The sequence below is a fragment of the Amphibalanus amphitrite genome, unplaced genomic scaffold, assembly GCF_019059575.1.
Source record: "Amphibalanus amphitrite isolate SeventyFive unplaced genomic scaffold, NRLGWU_Aamphi_draft 000029F_arrow, whole genome shotgun sequence".
Classification (NCBI taxonomy): Eukaryota; Metazoa; Arthropoda; class Thecostraca; order Balanomorpha; family Balanidae; genus Amphibalanus; species Amphibalanus amphitrite.
In genome coordinates, this window is record NW_024881525.1 from 322,721 (window position 1) to 350,661 (window position 27,941).

General features: G+C 52.5%; 1 protein-coding gene across 1 annotated transcript; it reads right to left on the bottom strand.

Annotated features, from left to right (window-relative positions):
* Positions 1-478: 478 nt before the first annotated feature.
* On the bottom strand, positions 479-27,922 carry LOC122366047 (solute carrier family 49 member 4 homolog). Its single transcript, XM_043337817.1, has 12 exons — positions 27,755-27,922; positions 25,429-25,574; positions 20,898-21,051; positions 20,279-20,369; positions 18,273-18,385; positions 17,682-17,807; positions 17,108-17,266; positions 6,360-6,489; positions 5,575-5,683; positions 4,975-5,161; positions 3,984-4,166; positions 479-3,583 (listed from the first exon to the last, which is right to left on the bottom strand). Exons 1-12 carry the CDS (start codon positions 27,786-27,788, stop codon positions 3,423-3,425), a joined length of 1,593 nt encoding a protein of 530 aa, XP_043193752.1. The 5' UTR covers positions 27,789-27,922; the 3' UTR covers positions 479-3,422.
* Between the last annotated feature and the right edge of the window lie 19 nt (positions 27,923-27,941).

The following is a 27,941-nucleotide window of genomic DNA, read 5'->3' on the forward strand; positions in this document are numbered from 1 at the left end:
TCGGGCGACGTGACCAAACACCGAGCGTAACGTAACGTCAGCTGAGGGATCTGACCCCGCATTTCTGCAACGTCTTTTAAATAGTTTGAGTCTAGCTGCTTGATACTGTATCTTATAATACAGCAATTTTATGTCTTCCCACAATCATCGTCATCCGCTAAGAACTTTCAGATGATAACGGTTTATTGATATCATACTCATGACGCACCATCCAGCTTTAACACCGAAACTGGCAAACTTCTAGCACATGAAGTTTCGAAGAGACAAGGCCTAACAAAAAGGATGTAGGCGACTTTTTGCCTTTCAAATGGCTATGTGCATTTTTGTGTAAAATTTTTGGCTTTGCGCAAAACTTTTCAAAACTGATGCTTTTGCAACCAAATAACTAAAGTTCGCTTTTTTCTTGTCAAGACCACAACCAAGTGAACACTTCAAACCCTTACGGCATCACCTTCCATCTCCGACACGCTAGCACAGCGCTATTTCCGTGTAGTGTGTATTGACGGTCAGTTATGAGTCACAGCAGCCCGGCGATCCCAACAGCCGTCCGGTGCCGACCCAGCGGCCGGTCTCTGCCGGTCAGAGGCTGGACGGTAGGAGCCGACACCGCGGGCGCGGACACGAAAACGGTGGGTCAACACGGCCAGTGTGAACAAACCTCCCGCCCTGGTGGCAGCACATCGGGTGACGTTCAGAGATGGTCGACAAGATTGTCCGCTTTTGAATTGATGTTCAGATCTCACCCGCCGATACACGAGCTTAAAGGGACAGTATCATCGAAAAAAAAGTCCATGTATGGAGCTGATTTTTTTTTTACTAGCATTTCTTATTTTTCTGAATCAGAAAAACATAGTTTGAGGACCGAACTCGGTGAAAAATATTGCAACCACATTTCATTTTCATGATTCATTTTCATGAGCGAACCACCACTATACAAGCATGGCCGCCAGTTTGGAAGCATGCAAAATTACTACAGAACTGGCGCAGATAATACATTATTGACGCTACGCTTACGCGGTCGTTCTTCTGATTGAGTTGTCCTTAGGGAGAGGTAGCCTTAGGTATTGCCTATAAAAATATAACGTGACAATTGGAGGGAGTGACAATTGGACGTGACAATTGACAATGGGAGAAAATATCACGTGACAATCACGTGATAAACGTCATACATTGGAGGGAGATTGTGATTCAAGCTGGAGGAATTCCTTTGTTGAGCCGCTAGAATCCGAAGGAAACAGCGGAAATTGCCTACGACTATTTAATGAATTTAACGGTGATGAATAAGTGCGAAAAACGTTTTGGCTTTATAAAATTTGATGAAATGACCAGGGTAAAAGTTTTATTACTGGCGGTCAATTCAAAACGGCGCAAACATTTAAACAGTGAAGATAGTGAAGCACGATTCAAAGTGTGGTACACCTTTCGTACTTTGAGCGGCGATAGCGGGATAACGGTGTGGAGCTTCGAGGATCGGTCTTCAGTTCCCGGACCAGAAAGGTGGGGCCTATGCAATGTCAAATTTCATCAAAATGGTGATACTGTCCCTTTAACCGCTGATTGCACTCACATTTGAAGGCGCCATACTGTCATACCAAATGCATATTTACTTAGCTTTTGTCTGAACAGACACTCTGAAGGTCTGTTAGGGGTTTTTTATTATAAATATCTATCATAAGATCTTAAAAGAATTTGGACCCGATGTACATACCACCACCAGGTAATAGACAGGTGGTTGACACCTGGACTTGATTCACCAGCCAATCGCGCACTGAATAAAATGGGGTTTAAATATCATTTCAGCATCCGCACGTCACACACGCTCTGAGATAGATGAACACACGCTAAAATATGTACGGGTCGAGCTAGTCGCATTGTCCGTGGCGCACCAGAGTAAAATGAGTGCGCGCATTTCATAACACAGTGTACCATAGTAACACAGAAGCACCAGCGGTCACCGGTTGTAGCCAGACTGCTTCGAAACTCGCCAGCTGGGTCTCTCGGCGAGCGTCACACATTATTTAATCAGGTTGTACGACATAAACTTTGAGCTCGTTGATTTCTACAATTTATCTAAAATACGAGCTTTGCGACATGATTCACATTCACTTACAAAATGGCAACACACATCTGCATTTTTCGCAGAGCTACCATCTTCCAACTGGCAAACTATATGTAGAACTACTAAACCTTGTCCTAAAAATAAACCGGGTAGTATAACCACACCCCACCGATGTCAAATAACCAGCATCGGACAAAGACACACTGGAATATTGTCACTAAACACCACACTATCCCTGCCCTAAAGTCACGTTCACACGGCTGTTATCTACAGCCCGGCTCGGGGAGCTCTGTCCACACCGTGCCGACCACATCAGGTACTGCCGCACGGACTAGATAGCGTTTGAAAGACGCCCGAGCACGCAGGCCACAGACCAGGGCACAGCACATATACACTGGCGAGCACAGCATACCAGAAGCCACTCACGAGCACAGCACGCGGCAGACCGCCAGTACCGAGCATCGCCGTCCCGAATCGGCCACGATTGTCACTCATGCAGGCCAGTTCATCCGCTTTCAGTGTGCAGGGAGCTCAGCTTCTCCCTCTCCCTCACTTTCTCACACACATACACTGCGCACACTGTAGCTCTCCGTACTTGGTTGTCAAGCAGGGTACCCAGGGGCGCATCACCTGCTGAATCGACAGTATCTTTGAGGTAATGCATGGTACTTCAAAGGTCCTCACTCACTCAGCCTATTCAATGAGGCAGCATATATGTCATGGGCAGCGATTGGGAGAAAAAAGATCAAACACTTTTAGAAGACGCTGAAGGCACGGCATGATAGCGCACGATCGAGTAAGATTGACTTGCTGATATCAGGGTGCGTCAAATCTAGTCAGCCTCGGCGCACCAATGGCTCCCTGCAGTGATCCGATTGAGCACTTCGAACAGGTGGCAAGATGTCCTGTCTCTGAGTCTAGCTTTCCGTGACGCTTTTCTCAGATCAACCGAGCTCTTCTCTAAGTGGGTGGCTGCTTCCCATCAAAGCCGGCACCATAACAGCTCGCGAGCGGGCACCGATACCAACCCAGCCGGCCTGAACACTTCCCCGTCCGCAGCCGACGCCGACGGCAGAGCCATTTCGCCGGCACACCGTCCCGTCGCCTCGCCGGTCTCAGAGCAGTCGCGACGACACCATCCCGTCACAAAGGCACACCGCAGAGTGGTGTCGCTGCTATCCAACCCGCCGGGTGGCGCTGTCTCCTCGAGGTGTCCTAACTCTGACACAGATGTCTCCCTGGGGTGTCCCAGCCCTGCGACAGTCAGGGCCGACTGTGTCTGGAGACAGGCGGCGTCCCTCCCTCTCGCATCGTCCTGAGAGGCCCCTACTCTCACCTAACACTAGGCCAGTCGTCGCCTTCATCAGAGCGGCTGGTAGCCGGAGACGGACTCGGTGATGGCCGCCGTAACCGAGGCGTCGTCAACTGCCGAGCGCCGGTAGACTGATTTGGTGCGCAACATCAGCACGATGGGTATGGCCGTGGCCACCACCAGGCAGTAGTTGAGCCACACTGTCTGCTCGGCTGAGGAGGCGCGCACGGGGGAGGGCAGTTAGACAGCAGTTGGCGGAGAGACGGAGACGGGATACAAAACGTGGAGGTAAACGTAAATTAAGCGAGCCTTCAATAACAGGTACATGTATTTGAGAAGAGATACATGGAACAAGAATAGCAGCTCAGGCCTCATATGAATCACGTTAAAAAAAAAAACGCGATTACATATTGAAAAAGTCAACACCAAAGTCAAAGCAAAAAAATGCTGTGAAATGAATGACTGATTTAGGTACCTATTACTGATATAATTATATTTCAAATGCTATCTAAGCGAGTAATACCAGGCACTCAATGAATTCGATACACCGGACAACAAATTACCAATTCTATCTGTACAAGTATTACCCCCCGCCCAATGACTCCGACTCACCAAGTCGTTTGTTGAGGAAGAACAGCAGGTAGAGCATGCCGACCAGGTTGAATGTGAAGCTCATGGTGGCTCCGACGACGTCCTCGGGGATGGGGTAGCTGACCTCAGAGGCGTATTCGAAGAGGAGCGGGGAGGCGGCGTACGTGCAGCAGATGGCCACCAGCACCGCGCAAAACAGGTGCACTGGCGGACGGAGGGCACACAGCGATCAGTCAGGGAGGGTGGGGGTCATGGGCACTGAGAGAGGGTGGGGGTGGACCGCTACTGGTGGGCGGGCGATACAGCGTTCAGTCAAGGAGGGTAGAGGTACAGGGTGTCCAGAAAAACGGATACTATTATTATTTGCTGTAATTCCGAAAATAAACGCCGCACATTTCAAACTGGCACATGCTTGTATTCGTAAAAATATGGCAAAACAGACAGCAGGTGCCACATGACATATAAACCCTTTGGTTAGTCGCGGCAGCTCCTCAAAGCAGATACTCAATGTGAGCGGCCTTCCGGCGGATCAGCTCCAGCACTAGCACGGTCTGCAGGTGACTGATGGTCATGTTGACCATCTCGGAGGGCAGACAGACAACTTCCCAACGACGCATTACAGTGCTCATGAGTTTTGCCAAATCTTGCACTATAAGCACGTGAAGTTGGAACAAAATCGGCACGTGCGTTAATGAATGCGACTTAATTTCCGTAGTATCTTTTTTTTCTGGACACCCGGAGGACCTGTCACGGCATTAGTGGACGGAAAGCGCAGGGAGCGCTCGGTCAGTCGGTCGAGGGGATAGGGGTCTATTCTGGTATTGGTAGACCAGCCGCCATAAATTTCAACAAAATGCGGTGGTCAAAAGCTAAGACTACTTCTATCTTAGAAATCTCAGAACAAGTCCGGCGAAATGGAAGAACACACATATCACCCAATATCCAAACCCAGCCTCTATAAACCCGACCTCAGCCCACGACAGAGGCCACGCCTTTCCACGGCGCCACTAACCGTTGGAGAAGGGTGCCCAGCCGGCCACGATCGCCAGTAACCAGCACCAGTGGGCCAGGCCGACCACCAGTAGGCCGATGATGGTGGCCTTGATGTGCCCGCGGAACATGTCCGTGAGGCGCGCCACCACCAGCGCGAACGCGCAGCAGCAGATGCCCGCCCACATACCCATCATGCTCGCCTCGTTCTGAAATACGGGGAGTGAGAGAATGGTGGTGAGCGTGGGGCGGCGGCGACGCGGGACTTGTCGACATAATGGCGATCGCACCGAGATATTGACATGAAAGTGCGGTATGACCGAGTCGCCAGAATACAGCACGTTAGTGAGACACCAGTACATTTCGGTAGACAGACAGATGGATACGATGCAGATGGCGGCACTGTCGACAAATCTGATCAGCTTCTACCGCAGACGCAAAAAGAGGCCAGAACGTGACACCAACACCGCTACCAGTGAGTTCGCAGTAGAAGCGATACCCGATAACATATATATGATCCTAAGATTTATCGATTTGATTTTCGTTCGTCATAAGCCAACTACATCCCTTCACAAGTACTTCAGTGTTCTGGCGTTTCCAAAGGTCGGGCGCACGATCGTACCTCAGTGACACCCAGAGGGCGCACGTTGATGTCCAGAATGCCGAACCAGGCGCCCATCACGCCCTGGGACAGGCTGTACGCCAGCACGATACAGATGAGGTCCGGGTGTCTGCCGAGGGACAAACACAGTCAGTGTCAGATCGGAGTCGCGACAAGCGGAGACAGGGCTAAAAAACAGGTGTGCACAAAACGGAGGTTCACTTCCGCAGTGGAAAACAACTTACGACTCACGACTGACATCCGAATTACAAGTACACATCTTGTTCCACTCATGGCATTGCAGAATTTTAGCTTTTATAGTTCCGTAACCTCCCTCAGAGCCCTCTTACCTAGCCCGTCCAGAAACCCCCCTAAATACCATAACCACTCTCTCCCTACTAAGATTCTGATTTGAAGCAATCTCGATCTTCCACTCTGTACCGACACGCAGTCCTTCAATACCGAGGAATGAATTATGAAGATACCCTTTCCAGTTACTCAGCTAAATGCCATCCCCAGTCCCAGTTCAAAGTTTGAACCCTACTCGGTCACTCGCTCTACAACACACATTCCAACAGGCGATTTCCGCCGAATACCCACCTGACGGCCATGCCCAGTCCCCTGTGAACCCCTGTTAAGTCTAAACCGAACTCGGTACCTCACTCTAGTCTATACCACACATTGGTTCAGCCGATACTTACCTAAATGCCATGCCAAATCCCTCACGGAAGTTTAAAGTTTGAGCCCCACTCGGTACCCCGCTCTAAACCACACCTTCACAAAGCCAGTCCCTGCCGAATACGCACCTGAAGGCCATGCCGAGTCCCTCTCGGAAGGTGACGGTGTTGGTGGAAGCAGAAATGGACGGCGGCAGCGGCGGGCGGGACGGAAAGTACGCCAAAGTCATGACGAACAACACCAGGCAGATACCGGCGTCTGAGGGCAGACGATGGGACTGGTTAGCAGGCAGAAAACATCTTGCGGTATGTCAAATACTTTGCATGGATAAAGAAACCTTAGACCACGCCGGTAGAGAAGGGCTATAAGAGAAGAAAATGGCTTAGACAATCATGACCGTCAACAACAGCATACGTCGATTTGATTTCTATAGGCTGGTTATAGGGCTTGAACATTGGAATAATGAAAGGGCAACAGTCGGTCAGAAAAAATAACACTTCCGTTAAGAAGCCTTGACCAAACTCTTCTAGTTCAAGGCCTACAAACACCACAATCAGGCCTTTCATGCCACAATCTGTCCCATATCTCCAGCAGACACACATGGAACCGGGGCGAACATAGTGAGACAGCACGCAGGGGGATCTGGCGGTCAACAGACCATCCTCTGTGTATACCAGTGACACAGCGCCGCCCCTCGTTCACCCTGAGTGTCTAGCGTGTAAGTGGTATAATGGGAATATGAAGGTGCCCCGATCATACAGGCTGATATCACAGACCCGGACTGCGGCGATGGGACAGTCCCAAAGGTCTGTAAGAATAGGCCGACGTTTGTAAGAAGGATGGTCGAAATATGGTTGAAACAGGATGCACACACATTACACAATACAGCAAATAAGGACAGGAATCATGGGCTGAGTAACATGGACAGAATTGTTACAATTCCAAGTTAAAGAGTGTATAGATACACCAGGAGGATGTATTTTAGCAACCAGAAAACCAGACAAACCAGCTCACTCACCAGAAAACAACGCCCACTGTCAGAGACTAGAGCCACCCATCGCCAGCGGAGCAACGGCCGCAGTGCCGGCTCTACCCTTAACCTATATGACAAATGAATCCCGAGAAGATATGCTCGAGGACTACCCCAAAAATACCGCCCTTCAAGCCGACATGATGTCGGGTACAAAGTGAAATGGTTAAGTTGGTGCGTTGGGTCCAAATCTGTCACAGAGACCGGCAGATCAAACCGATCCCTTAATTTTGCAGACGCATGTATAAACGAGCCTCCTTACCCCGGTAGACAGCCAGGCAGACCGACTACCGATTTTCAGACAGCCGTTTATACATGAATCTGTGGATCCGAGTTTCTGGAACGGCCGGGCAGACCGATCCTTCCACTGCGATCCAGCGACACACCCGGCCGCGTCCAATGCTAGAGCCCAACTCCCCGCGCACCGCCGCGACCTAACTCGACTACAGCTCGAACCACGTGAGTCAACCGGCCAATCCCGAGGCACGCGTGCCCCTGAACGCAGGCTGTGCCGCAGAGCGGCGCGGCGGCTCTGCTCGGCGGCCGGCTGGCGAGCCCAGCGCCGGCACGGGGTACATGATGCACACAATACACATAATAAAAGAAAACACTTCTTAGGCTAAAGTAGCAAACCTTAACATCCTCCCCACCAAAATGTGGGAACAAAAAGTTAACACATTTTCGACACTAGTCACAACGCGCGCACAAATCACAAACAAAACACACATCACGGCACTGGCCGCACGCCAACTTGCGGCAGTCCTTTTGGGCCTGGTCAGGCCTTCCGCAGCCGGCCATGGGTCCTTGAGCCGGGGGGCCAGCGTCCTCGGCTACGTCCTCTTCTTTCTCCTCTTCCACAGACGTGGGAATGCTGTGAAAAGAGACGGTGCCTCCAGTGGGGCAGTCGTCCTCCAGCTCCGGCTCCACCTCCATCTTGCCTCGTCGTTCCTCCAGCGGCGCCGCAGACGTCGGCTCTTCGGAGGCGGCTGCCGACGGTCTCGCGTCGGAGCCGACAGGCATCGGCGAGGCCGCCGGGGTGCTACAGCACTCCATTGGCTCCGGTCCGTCTCGTCCACGGCAGATGATTGGACGAACTCCACAGGAACATGCGATGAGGGCTTGAGACCCTGACTCCGGGCGACAGCCCAGGAGTCGCGTTTGCCTGGCGACAGCCCGGCGCCGCCATCACCATTTTGTTTTGTGTCATCATTTGACCCCTTGACAGAGAGAGTCGTGTCTCCACCCTTAGTAGTCATCGTTTTATGCAGGTCGTCACCGCTCAGGTGAGGCTTTTTTGCATTGAACAGCTCTTGCTGCGGGGTTCCCGCCTTTGCGGAACCATGATCGGATGGTGGACGCTCATCCGACTGCATCGTCAAATTCATCTCATTGGAACAGCCCACAGGCTTGTCCCAGTGTGGCTCAGGCAGCATGCCATCCACATCCATGGCCTCATTTTGGCCGACCCTCACTTCATCCAGACTCCTCACCTGTCTCAGCTGACAGTGGGAAGACTGGTGACCGGTCGGTATCAGCGAAACGTCGCCGCGGTACCCGTGAATGGCGTAGCCAAAGACAGTCTCTATGGCTCTAAGCCCTTCTTCAAGTTCCACCTGTCCCCACAGCACGATTCGATAAAGATTGTCGAGGCCGATCAATACATGAACTTCGCCACCACCAAAGTCGTCGGCCAGATCCAGACCGGCAGGAACAGGGGGTGGCGAAGAGGTGGGAAGGGGCGAGCACAGCTGATCTGTGCTCCACATGTCAAGTTTCAGAGAATAGTCACCAAACAGGCTTCTGAGCTCCACCTGTACCTTGTCGTACGAGCGAGCCTCCTCAGCCTTCTCCTGAAATCCGAGGCAGGCAAAGGTAGCCGTGCCGGTGCTGGGAAGACCGAGTTCCTCTGCCAGCGAGCTCCTGATGTAGGAGGAGTCGGACCCTCCGTCTAGGAGGATACGGACCTTCCGGCTACCCTTGGGTCCCACAGCGTTTACGAGAGCCGTCTGGAAGAAATGTGCTTTCTCATTTGCCGTACTGGCACTGTACCGGTGGCGACTCTGCCCCGTGAGTTCACTTGGGCTGCCATCAGGGCGCGCCACTCTGTCAGTAGGATGTGCTGGAGAGAAAGGTACAGCCCCAGGCGACAGTTCCGACTGGTTGCTGGGTGAATTCGATGGCGAGGGACGATGATTGTGGAGCAGGGGGTGGTGCGGCCCGCCACACTCCGTGCACCAACTGCACTTGCAGTCCCGAACCTGATGTCCATACTTCAGACACCGAAAACACGCCCTCACTGCCTTCACAGTCTCCCAACGGGCTTCCAGATTGAAGGTTTGAAACTTGTCACACCTCTCTAGACCGTGCTGCGCCTGCTGACAAACAGGACACATCACGGTCCTTGGCCCGTGAGGGGGCCTCTGCTTCTCAGAGCCGGGCTCTCGCCGCGCAGTGAGAATGCTTGTAACAGACTGAGTGGAAGCGGACGGGGCCACGGGTCGTGTCTGCACCATTGACACCCCTTTTGCTGATTCTCGGAGCCGTATTTCACGGTTGAGGAAGTGTAGAAATTCCGTAAAGTCTCCACTCTCTCTCCTGACCCACTCTAGACGCCAATCCTCAGGGATCTTATCCTTAACGACTGGCAGCAACAGACTCGAAAAGCTTTCTGGGTGGACGCCAAGTGTACTGAGCGCTCGAGTACGCGCAGACAAGTGATCGATCAATGACCGCATGCCTTTAAGGTCGCCGTGTCGAACGGGTTGCAGGTTCAGGAGGTCACGCATCAGTGTCTCCCGCCGCACATCATCCCGTTCAAACCGCTCCTTGAGCGCGGCCACGGCCTGAAGGTAGCCGTCACTCGACACTGGAATGCCCTCAATGCAGCGCAAAGCATCACCTGCCAGGTGCGATTTCAGTACCACGAGTTTCTGGACAAGAGCGTATCCTGAGTTGTTGTGAACAGATATGGCAAACAAGTCCCAGAATTCAGACCACTGCATTACGTCACCATGAAAAATGGGAATTTTCACGGTGAGGGACGTTTTGAAGTCTGCGTTTCCCGCGAAGTTTGAAGCGTCAACCCTGACTGGCGCTTGTTCAGCTTTCTCAAGGCGAGAAAGGAGGCGCGAACCGAGAAACATCTCGTCCTCAAGAATCTGCAAGTGGTTGGTATCATCTGACTGATCCAGCTTATCCAGGTCACCCTGGACACCCTCCATCTCATGGCGCAGCTTCTCCAGGTGGTGAAGCTTGAGGGCAAGCTGGTCAGGATCCACCGTCGTACGATCTGCCTCTCGATACGATCGGAGGTCATTACAAAGCCGGGTCGCCTTTGAGCGGAGTCTGGTTCTGGTCGCCAACAAATCCTCCATGGTTCAAAGCTAGGCCAAATTGTATGCCAAGTATTTAAAGTGGACTGTATCAAACAACTTAGACTACAAACCAATCCAACCGACTGATAACAACACAGCCGACCGGACCGTGTCAAACAAAACTAGACCGGCAAACCAATTCAGCCGACTGATAACAACACAGCCGAATAAACCGTTTCAAAGAATCAGACCGAAACGTCGATCCAACCGACTGATAACAGCACAGCCGATCGAACCGACCATCCGGCCCCAGGAGGACTATGTTACAATTCCAAGTTAAAGAGTGTATAGATACACCAGGAGGATGTATTTTAGCAACCAGAAAACCAGACAAACCAGCTCACTCACCAGAAAACAACACCCACTGTCAGAGACTAGAGCCACCCATCGCCAGCGGAGCAACGGCCGCAGTGCCGGCTCTACCCTTAACCTATATGACAAATGAATCCCGAGAAGATATGCTCGAGGACTACCCCAAAAATACCGCCCTTCAAGCCGACATGATGTCGGGTACAAAGTGAAATGGTTAAGTTGGTGCGTTGGGTCCAAATCTGTCACAGAGACCGGCAGATCAAACCGATCCCTTAATTTTGCAGACGCATGTATAAACGAGCCTCCTTACCCCGGTAGACAGCCAGGCAGACCGACTACCGATTTTCAGACAGCCGTTTATACATGAATCTGTGGATCCGAGTTTCTGAAACGGCCGGGCAGACCGATCCTTCCACTGCGATCCAGCGACACACCCGGCCGCGTCCAATGCTAGAGCCCAACTCCCCGCGCACCGCCGCGACCTAACTCGACTACAGCTCGAACCACGTGAGTCAACCGGCCAATCTCGAGGCACGCGTGCCCCTGAACGCAGGCTGTGCCGCAGAGCGGCGCGGCGGCTCTGCTCGGCGGCCGGCTGGCGAGCCCAGCGCCGGCACGGGGTACATGATGCACACAATACACATAATAAAAGAAAACACTTCTTAGGCTAAAGTAGCAAACCTTAACAAGAATAGCTGAGAAAGGCGAGTTGAGTAACATGGACAGGATATAGAGCAGTAGGGTGACCGGTTTTGCAAGAAGTTTCGAAAAGTTTTGCTCCCCAGGTCTAATCTAACGTATTTGGGGGTGCTGATCACGAATCCGGCGGAAAAAATATAAAATTCGAATTTTTTTTGACCGCCCCGGCTCTTTGAATATTTCCGGTTTTCTCAATTTTTGCATGTTTTTGAATAATATGATGAATGTAATGAAAAAATATGAACAATGTATCGCTAAATGCATGTACCAGTCGATTCGGCATACAGCGACGTCGAAATCGGCACGCCGCCTGCTTCACCGGCCTCGCAGGAAAGCATAAGGCTCGGAAGGTTTGCGTTAGTTACCCGATTCTCTCCATAGATGGCGCTGGCGTAGCCACCCGCCGGCCGGTCGTTGCCGTGCCGTTCACAGCCCCGGCGGTCACTTGCGACCGTCGTGGTCGTTATGCTACGTCTATCAAAGCACGACAGAAATGTTCACTTTATTTTATGTTACTTCAGACATATTTTAGACCTAATGTTGAATTGGATAAATGACTATCGTGAATTGGCGAAATAGTGGAGTGCGCTCGGGAGCCATTTACAATAGCGAGGAACGTAGGTGGATTGATCTGAGTAACATATGACACTGCGTTCACTGTTGATATGAAGTTTATTCACACTATGTAGTCGGGTGACATGAGAACAAAGTGACTAACATACCTTGTGTACGACACATGGATGAAGCTAATGCTACTTTTTCATTTTGTTTCGGTAGGCCCGTTTGTTCAGAGTGTAGCCGTCCTGTCGGTCTGCGCCTGTTGCAGCTGTGACTGATTCGGTGGTCGGCTTTACAGCCCTTTCGGTGGATTGGGTATGGCAGGGGGCCCCCGTTTTAAGGGGAGTCTGTAGAAAGTCGCGCAACTCATCCTCGCTCATGTGTCGTACACAAGGGGGCTCAATGTCTCGGCCCTCGTCAACCGCTCGCTGCACGTTAACCAGTTCCATATAGTTGTTCGCTTGAACGTTAATTTCCGGCAGCCGGAAGTGCCGAATGGGCTGCTGCTGTGGCGGTGGGGGTGGCAGCTTTGGCGGCGGTGGGGGTGGCAGCTTTGGCGGCGGCGGGGGCGGCGCCGCCGGCGGCGGCGGCGGCGGCGGCGGTGGCGGTGGTGGTGGTGGCGATGGCCGCCGCCTCTGTCGCCGCTGCTTCTGCTGTGGCGGGGGCGGGAACGGCGGCTGCTCCTGTCGTTGCATTTTTTGACGAATGCTCTGGATTATGCGGACTGCATCTGCCCTAATGCCATGCCCCCGCCACAGCAGAAGCAGAGGCGGCGGCCATCACCACCACCACCACCGCCACCGCCGCCGCCGCCGCCACAACAGCAGCAGCGGCGTCTGAAACGGCGGCGGCCATCACCACCACCACCACCGCCACCGCCGGCACCGCCGCCACGACCGCCGCCAAATCTGCCACCCCCACCGCCACAGCAGCAGCCCATTCGGCACTTCCGGCTGCCGGAAATTAACGTTCAAGCGAACAACTATATGGAACTGGTTAACGTGCAGCGAGCGGTTGACGAGGGCCGAGACATTGAGCCCCCTTGTGTACGACACATGAGCGAGGATGAGTTGCGCGACTTTCTACAGACGACGACGGCCGGTGGCGCGTCGGCCACCGGCATCCGCCCTGGAGGGGCGGTTGTCCCCCGTTTGGCTGGCTCGGGCGCTGTCCACGCACCGAGTCGGGGCGAGGCCCCACACCGTCCACCACTTGAAGGCGGGGGACTCCAGACGGCAGATGGAGAAGCCGTGACGTTCTGCCTGGACGTCGGCCCCGGCGGCCAGAGAGCGGCCCCTGCGCACATACGGAGGGGAGCGGCAGAGGCCACATTGGAACATCTGCCGCCCCGCGCCACCTGGATATGGTCGGACGGCTCGGCGGAGGGAGGCGTCTCCCAGGGCGGGGGCGGTGCCACCATCACCCTCCCGTCGGGAGAGACTCGGGAGGTCCGAGTCCCAGCGGGCCAGCTCTGCTCCAGTACGCGGGCAGAGCTGTGTGCCCTGAAGGCGGCCCTGAACGCCATCCGAGACGCCGACGCCGACATCGCAGACGACCCAATAGTCATCTGCACCGACTCCCAGGCCGCCCTGAGGATGCTGGAGAGCGGCGCCTCCTCCCAGACGACTCACCTAGGGATCTCCATCTGGGAGGACCTACTCGCTCTCTCCAGCCAAGGGTCACCGATCCGCCTCCAGTGGGTCCCGGCGCACTGCGGCCTGCGGGAAAATGAGAGGGCCGATGAGCTGGCCAAGGAGGCCTCCGGCCTACCCCAGGAGGCAGCAGCAACAGACGTGAGGACGCTAACGAAGGCCGTCGCACGCTGCGCCTCCCACCGCTGGCGGCAGGAATGGCCGTCCGGCTTCTTCAAAGACATCATGCGGGACCGTATGCCGGCTCCGCTCAACAACCTCGACCGGGATGCCGCCGTCAACGTCCACCAGCTGCGGGCCGGGCACTGGGGTCGCTCGGAGCAGTATCTGCACCGTATCGGGCGGCGCCCCATCCCGACCTGCCAGCAGTGCAACCTCAAGGCGTGCCCCGCAGCCCGCTGCATCGTGTGCAGAGAGGGCGCCGACACTCCGGAGCATGTGTTGCTCAGGTGCCCGTGCCTGGCCGGCGCCCGCCTGCGACTGACGGGCAACATCCACATCCGACCAGAGCAGCTGAAGGACGGCGAGCTGGTGGCGGCCTTGGCCGCCGGCTACCTCCGCCACAAGGAGCCCCTCACGGGGTTACAGGCCGGCCCCAGCCGGCCCTGAGGGGAACACCAACAACCAACAACAACTTTCTACAGACTCCCCTTAAAACGGGGGCCCCCTGCCATACCCAATCCACCGAAAGGGCTGTAAAGCTGACCACCGAATCAGTCACAGCTGTAACAGGCGCAGACCGACAGGACGGCTACGCTCTGAACAAACGGGCCTACCGAAACAAAATGAAAAAGTAGCATTAGCTTCATCCATGTGTCGCACACAAGGTATGTTAGTCACTTTGTTCTCATGTCACCCGACTACATGGTGTGAATAAACTTCATATCAACAGTGAACGCAGTGTCATATGTTACTCAGATCAATCCACCTACGTTCCTCGCTATTGTAAATGGCTCCCGAGCGCACTCCACTATTTCGCCAATTCACGATAGTCATTTATCCAATTCAACATTAGGTGTAAAATATGTCTGGAGTAACATAAAAATGAAGTGAACATTTCTGTCGTGCTTTGATAGACGTAGCATAACGACCACGACGGTCGCAAGTGACCGCCGGGGCTGTGAACGGCACGGCAACGACCGGCCGGCGGGTGGCTACGCCAGCGCCATCTATGGAGAGAATCGGGTAACTAACGCAAACCTTCCGAGCCTTATGCTTTCCTGCGAGGCCGGTGAGGCAGGCGGCGTGCCGATTTCGACGTCGCTGTATGCCGAATCGACTGGTACATGCATTTAGCGATACATTGTTCATATTTTTTCATTACATTCATCATATTATTCAAAAACATGCAAAAATTAAGAAAACCGGAAATATTCAAAGAGCCGGGGCGGTCAAAAAAAGTTCGAATTTTATATTTTTTCCGCCGGATTCGTGATCAGCACCCCCAAATACGTTAGATTAGACCTGGGGAGCAAAACTTTTCGAAACTTCTTGCAAAACCGGTCACCCTAATAGAGCAGATAGGGAGGGGAATCAAGTAACACTGACAGGAGACATCCCAGTGCCCCAAGGGATGACACATGGCAGTGGAAACCGCCCCCATCAGCCCTTGACCGCCCCGGGCGTGACCCCGTGATCGGAGGAGATTAAAGGTCACTGAGACGCCCCTACACGTCTGTGCCACGCCGAGCCAGACTGAACAACTGGGTCAGACAGATGCCAGCCACGCCTCAGACGCCGGCGCAGCGGCCAGTGGCGGCCGACACGACACGGTGACCGGCATAAACACATTTGAGGGGCGGCGCCACCGCGGGCCAGTCCGCTGCCACAGCTCAATGGGTATATGATGGTAGAAAGAATATGCGCTGGGCGGTTATATTGCTCAAAACGTGTTCCAAACTTTGTATGACGGCTCCCAAGTTCGCATAGCATCTTAACCAAATAAAATTGCATCTAGTTAGAACACACCGTTCAGATCTCCGAGACAAAAATATCAAGTCCAGCTGCAAAGAGCATTCGAGCTCCTGCTAGAACAGCAGTACCATTTGCCACAATTTCACCCGAACTACCCACCCCGGGCCCCCACAGGGCCTCCTCAGTCCCCCCCCCCCCCTCCAGGTCTGGGTGCACTCAAAGACACCGCCCCGTCGGACCCACGCCTGACACAGCATGTCTCCACGACGGTCACACGGCACAGATAAACCCAGCTCAGCAGCTGGTTACGAGGGGTCAAAGGCGGAGGGGTACGGACAGTGCTCGGGTGCGAGAGGTCAAATGAAGATGGGGGGTAAGATGTGCTGTCTTTGAAGACGAACATTAATAACATGACCAGAATTTGAATTAAATTAGATAAGGCGAACGCAGGCCTTTAAAAGCAATACCGTTGCACTCGCGATAGATTGGCAGCACCTCTTGAATCTTAACCGTCGTGCTCGACACAAAAGTTTATAACTCGAGTAGTGAGTACTGAGTGCGCTAAACCGCAGACCGTCCAGAGCAGCGAAAAACGAACTAGGCCTCCTCCGAGCTACGCGCCAGTGGTCGCCACACACCCTGTTTTGTGACGCACTATCAAAATATCCAGTGGGGTGTTAGCGGTTTTTGTCATCGGCGCTGGTCCCGTTTTTGCATTTCTAGAGTAAAAGTTGTCAAGGAGTTTCTAGGCGACATCTATACCGCGAAGTTATTGTATGGGCTGGTTTGACAAGCAAAGAACAGACGGACTGCAAACTGGCTTCCATGGCAACCAAGCCAGATCTGTGACTCGCGTGCCCCATAAGTCTCGTCTTTGACGCTGTGCAGTGACCTGTCTGTGTAAATAGGCGCTGCCTCGTGGCAGTGACCGTACCACGGTCACATCTGAGGCGGTCCGGCGGACAGCGGCGCCTGCGTACCGTCACACGCCCTCACTGCAGACCGTCCGGCCTGGCAACGGCGGCCGTTCACAGAAACAGAGCCTAGAGTTGGCCCGGAGGGCATTCAGGTCACAAGGCGCATTAGACAGCTGTACAGGCCGCAGGGCTAATAAAAATGACGCAATACCAACGCATTTTCTGCAACGTCTAGAAATACCAAGAGCTTCCTGTCATTGCCCGCTCGGACTTTAACTTTCCGCAATTGCTTTCTCCTCATACAACATTTCTGAAAAAATACCACCCCACTATCCCGTCCCGTGAGAGTGATGGACGTAGAGGCAGTGTGAGGGATGAGGCATGATGGAGGCGGCAGCGCCACCAGGCTCTTCCACTGACCGATGTACATGAGGTCCATGATGTCGGAGCGCAGCTCGGCCGGCGTCGGGTGCGTGCCGTTTGTGACGTTGGACGACACCACGCCGATCCAGCGGGCCGACTCGTCCAGCAGTGACTCGGCCGCGCCGGCCAGGTTGGCCGCCAGCGCGGTCGCCACGCCTGCCGCGGAAACGTGAGAGGTGATACGTGGGTAATGGGTGATGTCGAGAGAACGCTGAAAAATCTGACCGACAACGATAACTTGTGGAATTATGCGTTTAAATGTCTCCGAATAACATTCGAGCGCAATACATGACTCTAGTAATTTTACTTTGATGAGCGACAATACAATTATTACAACACCTACAGTCCTGAACACATGTTAAGTCCCATGGACTCAACACTAGATAGGAGTTACAAGCAGAAGCAAGATACTCGCATATGTGACGTAATAAGGTTCAACGTTCAGTCTCATCGTGAGTGACCAATGACCTGATTGGCTAGCGTGTTGCGTTTCCCGGCACACTTTGCCCGCCCCGTCTCCCGACCTGACTCGTGACTATCCTCCCCGATCCCTGACTCCACAATCACCAACCTGTGACGTTTCCCGTCGTGTTGCTGGGCGGGCCGGGCGGCGGGTTCTTGCTCGGCTGCGCCACGACCAGCGGGCCCAGCAAGAAGCTGCCGCTCATCCCCAGCTGGTTCAGCACGTTCGGTACTCCTGCGTGCCGGAACAAAAGGTGTTATCGATCACAGGACACAATTGGTAACCCAGCAGCAGCAAGCTGGTACCATCAAGACAGCGTACGATAAATACACATTACACACTTCAATCCACCAAATAAGGACTCCTAATAGCAGCGATTTTTACACCAAAGGAATGCATGGGCAAACCAACACCTAACACTGAACATCGTATTTGGCAGCATATTGACCTCAAATCCACCTACAAAGTATCTATGACCCTGAATCACGACCACAGACAAACTGAGCACCAGCGACTACCCCTCCCGACTCACAGGGCCGACCTGTCACTGGCTCCTCCGCAATGATAGACCACCCGTCCGCCGAGAGGAACCGTCCCTCTGCAGCAGGGACCACCTGTCCGCTAGAGAAGGACTACTCCTCCATAGTGCGGCAGACCCCTTTACAATGAGCGACCGTCCCTACCTGGTGCCCGACTCACCGGTGGCTGTGGTGCGCTGGTGAGGCGCGAACCACATGGCCGAGATATACGGCGGTGCCGCCATCGCCATAATGCCGGCCACGCCCGTCAGCACGGAGGCCACGAACGCGAAACTGCAACAGAGGGGGTCACCGTCAGCACGCACAGAGGCAATGAACGCGAAACTGCCCACAAAGGGAGGCGTTCGCCTTCAATGGTGAGCAGTTGGTGTTCATTGGGGGAGTCAGCACAGAGGCCACGAACGCGACACTGGCGGCAAAGGGATAGATGGCTGTCAATGGCGAGTCAAATGGAATCATTGGAGTCAGGATTCAACAGTGAACGGCCAGCCGTGGGTGGTCAGTGGGACTACGAACGCAAAACCACAACTGCCCGTTGTGGCTGCCAGCGAGTAATCGGAGGCTGTCAGCGCAGTCAACACTGAATGGTTGACGGTGAGTGGTCAGCGGTCATTGTTCAGTGGTCAGTGGTCAGCGGTTCACGTTCAGTGGCCATTATGTATCGGTGTTTCTTCATGAGCTCGCAAGCCATCGTGTGTGCGTGTGCTTTAATTTAGTTCCAGTCCAAGCCGCTACATGCGGTTATCAGTTATCACACTCGAGATCTGTGCTATCGGTGTAAGTTTTTAGGACAGCTGCATTGAATCTTAGCGCAGAAAAACGCGCTGATGAGACAGAAATAGCACAGCCGCAACGAACTAAGTCATCCGTAATCAGGACTCAAAGACAAAGGCTTCGTGCGTCGCAGGATATTACCCGATTAAAATACGACGCACTTGGGGTTCGGGTGACACATAGTTTGACAAATGCTTGTTTCAGCGCGAACAATTACGCGTTTGTGCTGACTTGTTGATGTTACTGTCCGACCTACCCACGGTACGGACTCCTGTCACTGCCTAGAGTAGTCACTAACCCCACCACCGTCACACAGCTGGTAACGTGATCGGTCCGCCAGCACACGACCCCAGCCACACCGCGCCGAGGTGGCACGGACCGGCCGCAACGGTAGCCTTCCGTGACTAACACGGCCGCGAACCGTTCGCCATTATACAATCGGCACAACACACACGGAGGGCATCGAGCGGGCGGGTGGCGACAGGGGACGATTGTGTAACAGATCTGTACCATGGTATATGATTCCGAAGGGGTTAGACGCCAGCTGGAAAACAAGACCAGCAGTGCTGACAATGAGATAGGTAACAGACAGATACTTCTTCGATATAATTAGAAATTGGCTAATTGAACAAAGCCAACCGGGGTCTGTGCCCACTGACCAGGCAACGTATTTCATGGTGCTAGCTGGATGCATACGAAGGACCACAAAATAAGCTAGTTCGAAGAAGGAGAGCATATGTAGTACCTCCGGGGTAACCCTATTTGCGACACGACACCTGCATCAATATCAACACAAATACGAATTCCAGACAGAGTATGTATGTGATAGCAGGAGGCGTAACCCTATCTGCGGTACGTCATCTCCCGTATCACATGTAGTCAGACGGACTACTGGCCTACCGCCTGACACTTAGAGATACTGTAATCACATAAACATTGCGGATACAATCAGCAAAGATATCGGAACAACAACAAAGCACTCCGCGGGTAAATGGTATGAGGAAATGGTCCAGCCCACAGACTATCTCAGTTTCCGCCAAACAGAAGATAGCACCTCGCTGACTCTTTTTTCGGGCCAAAGCCGGCGATAACCAGTATCAGCAAGAGAACGTTAGTTAGACACCCTTGTTACGTCAGCCCTCACTCCTTTTCAGCCGATGGACGATGGACCTAATGACCGCTCCGTCAGTCATGTTCAGCTCGGTGCCAGCCATCAACTATCACGTGATGCCGTGTTAATGTGGAGCAGCCACACCACATTGCAGCAGCAAACTAACAGCACCAATTCCTCTGATAGCTTAGACTCAGAGCAGTTAGGTATGACTCGACCACTGACCCGGCGACACTCACGCCCCAGAGCGGGGTTAGGCCACCCGTCTGCCCGGTACTCACATGTTGAAGAAGGGCTGCTGTAGAGTGATACAGCGCAGGGCGGTGCCCACTGCCAGACACGCGGCCATCAGAACCACGGCCGGACGGACTCCTGCGGTGCAGGGAGACACGGACGTGGAGTCACGGCTGGTGTCCAGGGCACGATATCACGGCAGGAGTCACGTGGGTCGCGAGCAGTCATAGCTATCCATTCATCCATTCGAACCAAATTTATGAAAGTAAAAATGTAATGACATCACTGTTATCGAAGTCACCTGAATTACACACAATCACCGCCCTACTGAACGCCAAGCCCCAGCGGCCCTACTATCAACGCTGTCTGCGACTCGTCCTACCCTGGGGGATGTCAGTGTCAGCAAATCAGTGAACCGTGATCCACGCTGGACCCTTTCTGTTTAGCCGACAGTCCATGGGCTAATGGACCTTCGACCGGGGACCAGGAACCACGATCCAGCTGATATTGCTCTGCTTCACTTGTTAGACCGTGGCACCGGACCGTGGCAGCTCAGAGCAAGAACGAGTTTTTGTCGCGATGGCAATGTGTTTTGCTTGAGAGGGTCCGGCTCTTTGCCGAGTGGCCGCCCGTAGGTTTTTAATGAATTGATTGCAGGGAACTGACCTTTTTTGTCGAGTAGCCAGCAATAGGGCGCCATGAAGACAATGAAGGCGATAAGAGCCACGTTGGTGAGACTGGAGATGGTGAGCTCTCCCCAGCCGGGGAACGCCACCAGTGCTGCTTCCGTGATCGGTCCCCATGTGTTCCAGATGGCGCACTGTGGGCACACGACAGGGGCATTGCGGTCATAATCTCGGTAAAACGTTAGCAGGTACAGGCACACACTGCGGGCACACCGCGAGCATACGACATCTGTCAGGGGCAGCGTGATAGCACAGTGTGTGGAAATCGAAGCAGCCAAGCCCTCAAACTTCGAGGCGATTAAAACATTCATCAAAATGCACAGAGTTAAAACTTATCACGCAGAATGGGATAAGCTGTTTGAGGTACGGCAGCAACATTTTTAATTTTTATCGCCTCCCGTTAAAATTCCACATAGACCAAGCCGATGATCTTTGTATCTTTGTATGTATATCAGACAGTCGTGTTAGTTCATCGTTGACATAAGACAGCAGTCGAGATGGCCCAGGCCGTGACTTAAAATCTTAAATGCCGGCCTGCGTCAAACGCCTTACAACAGGGAGTGTCTGGTGCGCCTGTCAAGGGTACAAGCGCCCGCCTGAGAGATGCGCGTGGGGTAGTGATCCGAGGTTTGTCCCAACTCCAACGTTTTGTTTAATGTGGTCCCGGTGTTAACTTAAAAGACTGAGTGCGGCCTACAATAACTGGAATAAGTAGATCAGTTCAGCGTTAAACATTTATTATTGTTAAAAGTCACGCCTTAAAAAACACACACACAAAAACAGAAAACGTTTGCCCTCGGCCTGCCACATGTTCTCACGTTTCATAAGCAGCTGTCATAAACAGATGATGAAACTACCACAAAATAATCACAAGTTCACCATGCCATCATTTCGTTCCATGTCACCACTGAATAATACTTTTTGTCCATAAAATACCCTGACGATAACGGCTAGCCTGGCTAAAGGCGTAGCCGGTAGCTAGGCTAGCCACCCTACGGCTAGCTCGGAGACTAAGCGCGCAGTGTAGAATATACTAGTATCTAAGTAAAAATTACAGTAAGTCTAACCTGCGGATCTCAGGGCGTGGAACATACAAATCCCCGTCTGATCTCGCCCGAACGACCTCTTCATTGAGCCGTAATCACGTGACATAAGCGTGACCTCCATACCCAGGGCGCTCGACAGGGCACCAGCCGTGGGCTGCCGAGGCGGGCTGGCCCATGAACCACGTGCACATTAGCACGCGGGTTCGGTGTGATCGGGGCGTGCCGGCCGACCCCTACAGCGGTCAGGACTGCCGGCTGTGATCCGTCACTGACAGTCGGCAGGATCGCAGTGTTGGAAAACATGACTTGAGCTATCACTAGCATTGTCAAGATGTGCAGCTGACTTAGCGCACTATCGTGGTAGATATTATTTGTGATTTAAGGGGTCTGAGCTGCTGGCTGTTACCGGCCGCTGACACAAAATAACAACCAGTCCTATGCCCACAGATCAGTGTCGGGTCAGAATTTCCCTGTTATGGGTCTGAGCTGCAGGGTGTCATCAGTCACCGGCAGAAAATGACCGTCAGCCTTTTAGACCAGCATCGGGTCAGAGTCCCTGGTCTGGGTCAGAGATGGGCCTGGTCTTCGTGAAAGAGGCCAGGGGCACCCGAGGGACATAAATCTCTGGCTAGAGATGCAATGTTTCGTTAGTGTGTCTCTTCAGCCAACATGCAGGCGGCTGATCGCCACCCAGAATTTCATACATCATTCCAGTAACAGTAAAATAATCCTTTTCAGACAAGCTAGACATATGCCTGCATGTGTCCCGGGTTGGAAAACTTCCACTGCCACTCTGGTAGCGTAGACGCGAGACTATCTTTTGTAAGGTTTGCACCTCTAGAAGTGGCCTCCAGGCGTACCCACACGGCGCCAGGACCAGCTATAGTCTAAACAAGCGGCACGCGCCACATGACTTGACCGTGGCATCCCATCGAGCGATTACGGGCCGCAGAGGGCACACAGGCCACATGGCCGGCGGGCCGCTCGGTCTAGCGACCTCCAAGATCTGCGACCTTTTGATCCGTGCATACATTCTTGAGACAACCAGTGCAGCGGTTAGTCTTGTCCAGTGAGCTCTGTCTATAAGGTCTTGTCATGGTCTTGCAATTCACCGATTCCAGCACCTTTTATCAGGTGGGGTAACTGATATGATATATGATCTCAATAAAACTACACTAACACCGCTGAACATAGATAATTTATAAACTAAATGATTGCGACATGAGAGTGATAACAAACAAAACCGCTATTGGATGACTTTCTGCAGAATCCGTCAGATGAGCTGCAGTTTGCTCAGCTAAATTCAACGTAGCCACGTAAAACGGTAACTTCGCATCCGGCATCCCATAGCCACGTAAAACCGTAACTTCGCATCCTCCATCCGATTAACAAAGCCCACAGCGACAAAAAGTGTTGGCAGCTGCGGTGCGAGGATCTTTGTGGCTGAGGCAGCGCTGCGTTCTACCAAAGTGGATCGACACGGTGCGTCAGTTATGTGTCGTTTGTCAACTTTGATTATTCGATCCAGGTATCCTAAGCCAAAACACAGCATCGCCAAAACGCAGATGCCACAAAATCTCGCCACTTACTCCGCACGAGATGCTTCACAAAAAAAAAACAGGTGACACTGCTAAGTCATTCGTTACTCGCAGGGCCAAAGCGAGACTCAACCACCCTGGCATGCTGGCTGTTCCTGGCTATAGCCTCGCAGTCGGCCGACAGAAACGGCTACATCGGTCGGCTACAAACGGTCCGTCACCGCGGCTGACCGGCCAGCTGTGCAGCGGACAGCCCAGGACACATCCGCTGGAGGCATTTCAGAAAACTAGACTACGCTGTACCGGACGTGACGCACTCGTCGCGCGTGATTCCGGTACACCAACCGACCATCTTCTGCTGGACGATTCTGCGCCGGCTGTCCAGTGTCACTGTGCAATGCTCATATCGATAACGCTAACCGGGATTCGTACCCGGTGGCGGCAACGGTTAGGGAAAAACAACGACTGATGATGAAAACGATAACTTATCGATATGTAGATAGCGATGGATCACTCACAATCTGAGTTTAACTAGGATTGTGCAAACAAGGAAGAAAAACATACGTACTGGAAATATTCTGAAACTCGTGAAACTAGCCGAAAGACTTTCAAAAGTGGCGACTTGGACTGGTCGGACAAGTAGCCCCTTTCATCATCACCGACCAACCCCGACTGAATCAGCTGATAGACCCGACAAATTGGCCACAAAGGTCAGTCCCCAGCTGGAGGGGAGCTCCCCTCCTTCCATCCCTCCTCTTTCCCTCCCCAGTCCATCCTCCCTCACTCCTGCGCCAGACCGGGTCAGGTTTCGTATATCGGATATCCAGGGAGCGCGCGGCGCCGGCCGCCGGGGTCAGATACCCTGCCGTACCGGGTGAACCAACGAGGCGACCCGGCGCGGCGGGCGACTGGGAAGTTGGGCAATCCATGGCCGTGGGGTCCGTTAGTTCTATCAGTTTCAAACGAAGGTCTGCGTAAAACATATAGGTAGCAAACAACAAAACTCAATAAGTTCAAGTATCAACAATAAGTCAAGTTCAAGTCTAAACAAACCGACTCTGAGCTTGACGGAAAGTTACCAATGGGGTAGTCTTGGTAGGTCATGATTCATGGGAAATAATTCATGGCATAATCTACGAATTCCAGATCTCGCTAGCGCCGGATCAAAACCTGATTATTCTACCAGAATTCGGAAATAACCGGCTACATCCAGACTGAACCGCGGATATACCCAGATGCCAACGATAAACAGAGGGAGGTTGTGGCAAGTCCATACATTCCAACACACCCACACGTAAGACCTGACCAACATGGAATACAGGCCCAGGCCTAGATTTCGTCGAGTTTGAGGTGAACTAGTGACTAAGCAAAAGATATAGCGTAAAGTGCATTGCTATTTACATAAAATGATGAAGGGCATTGTTAACGTCCTTAAATCATACCAACTACGACAACGTATTACGTAACATAAAACGTAGGTACTCTCGAGGGTTTCAGTATAATTACTCAACGGTGTCTGGATATTATCAGTATATTAGGTGCATTTGAAACCGACGAATTCGGAATTGGTGACATAGCAAAACTACATTTATTCAGTAATTTAATTTAGTAGTGTTATTTAGTCAGCAAGGCGGACGAAGATGAAATGCAACATAGTATTGCAGCTCCAGGCATACGTCGATCACGCTCTGAGCATTCCCTCCTGATATTTCAAAATCGACAGTACAGAAAGCTGCAGATTACGAAGCCGAAACTTCCTATGACATGTTCGATTTGCATAATTGAACGTTGATAAAAGTAAGTTACAGGAATTCACAGCTCATAATGCGAGAGAAAATTAAAAAGGAGTGCAGACAACAACGGCGCATAGCGGAGCGAAAGTCACACCTCGGTCTACATCCCCTCCCTTTCTTCCACACACACATACCTGCATGAATCCGAGCGCCGAGTAGACGGCCAGGATGTACCAGCGTCGCTTGTAGGTCTTGACGACGGGCGGGGCGGCGCCGGCGGGCGCCAGCAGGGGCCTGCGATCGCTGTCGGCGGACTCCATGTCGGCGTTCACCACCATCACTGCCGGTCAGCGGCGGAGCACTGTCAGCGGGCGGAGCGGGCCGGGTACGGGCGCGGCAGAACACGTCGAGGGCGACCGACGCGACTGGCTCTGACGCTCCCGGTACGGAGCGCCGCCGAAGACTGGACCCGCTGGCCGACGGCGGGTCGGGCTGCTCTGGCCGGACCGACCACGTGTGGACCCGTCACCCCGGATGAGGGGGGGGCGACTATGGTGACGGGGGGGGGGGAGCGGCGCCACACCCCGAACACGTCATCCGCGCCGGGACAGCGCGTGACTATGACCAATAAACAATGCAAGTCTTTCAGTAGGTACTCCCGAAAGCCTTTGTTCCCAAGGCAACAAAAGGAACAACGCGCGTGTCACCAATGACCGATGAGATGCCTATCATTGTGCTGACAAATAACCAACCGGAGATTTCCATAACTCATAAGGATTGATTATTCATATTTATACATTAAATAATTTCACAATCTTAGCTAGGTATCAAGCATGTAAAACATTTCTGTCCTTGAACAAAATCTAATAAATTTACAAGTTCCTAGGTGCGAGGTATGCTCAGAAAAAAAAACAATTTCTAGTTACTAACAATGGCACTAACATGAAACATCAGATACCTTCTTTACCAGACTAAGCTAAGTTGGTCATTGGAGTTAGATGACACCCAGCCTTTGGATCCCGCTCAGTGCTCACATCGAGTAAAAGGCATATCGGAAAGGCTTAGTGGGGAAAGGCTTCACCCGCCCTAGTGAGGGGGGGGGGGCGAAACAGTAGTACTTGGTAGCGGAGGGGAGCGGCGTGCCGTGAAAAAGGGCTAAGGTGGCAGTGCGCTCCAGGTATTTACCACCCTGACTCCAGAGCGACTTGGCGTCACGCTTATTCAGCTTACTGGTGACCTCCTGCGATTCGTTTTGTCACGAACGACTCAAATTGCACGCCCAGGAGTCCATGAAAAGGTTGGTGAGAGGTCACCGTCCGTATCTCCACAACAACGGCGGTAGTGCAGCGAAGGGAGGCCGAGGAGACGAGGCCTTGTAGAGGCCTCGTTTCTGAGGCCAGCGACCATGCGAATCGCGCGGGTCGCGCGTACCTGCACTACCCCTTATCATTCATGTCTTTTTCTGGAGAATGGACTCTAGATCGCGTTACCGAACTCGAAAAATGCTGAATCGTGGTCTGGAAAAGATGCGACAAGGTGCACTTATCAATTTTGACGAATGACCAGCAAATCACTGCAAATATGTAAATGCCTTCAAAGCCTTGGCAATGGTGGCAGCTGTCTGCTTGTGGAAGCTTAGCTGTCCATCAATGTTTAAGCTAAGGTCTCATTCTTCCTTGCAGGTGACAGCAGTCCCTCCCTCCTCAGGTGGTACATGCAAACTGAAACTGGGTTATGAAAGCCTAGATGCCTTGTTGTCACTTCAGAAGGAAGCAGTCATGCTCAGGATCAGCAGAACAGATCATCTTTGTTGTCCTGTGGGCTAGATTTATCAGCAGGCATTTTTCAATACAGCTTGGATATCTGTAAGCATAATCACTGTGTTGGCAGCCTGAGCAGACAAGTCACAAACACAGCACAAGTGCAGGGCAGAGCACAGTATCCTGTGTCCTGTGATATCAATATGCCCTGTGCAACCAAAGAACATAGGTAGCTACTGACAGGCATCACATTTATCACTGGATGACTGCCCTCTACTGGAAATCAAGCAGGAATATCTGGATCCAGTGCAGGTGTCAGCCTGACACATCATAGTTTAGATTGCCTAGGGGACACCTGTCTGAAAGGTTTTGCAATGCGTTGTGCAATCATGGATTATATTTTATTGACATTTTGACATGGTATTCTGATAATGAGGTGTGCTTGAGATTACTAACTAGCATGTTTTTCACCAATCCTTTTAAGGCCAAGGCTACGAATTGGAATTTGGAATGCAAGGCCATGAAAACTGAACTACCACTCACTTCTTTTAACATCTATCCACATTTTATGTTGTTACAAAACCCCCCAAAACTATTTCCAACAGCAGCATGCACATGCAAGCAGAGATACCATTCCAACCCATAAGAATTGCACAGTCCTCTGTCAATTTCGATGTTGCTCAGCATGCTGATCCTGATGCAGACCTAACGTTTCAATTGTAAGAAGCAACCAACTTATATAGCCTTGCAACCAACTAACCTCTCTCTCTGTCTCCAGAGTCAGAGAAATCCATGACTGTTAGCAACTACAACTTTGCTCTTATGCTTTTAAGACTAAGTTTAAAATTTGTGGCACCACTCCGACTTCCTTGTTCCTTCCGAATATAATACAACGCGACTGTCGTTTGTCGCAAGGCTATAGAACTCCAGGTAAGGACACCAGCCGT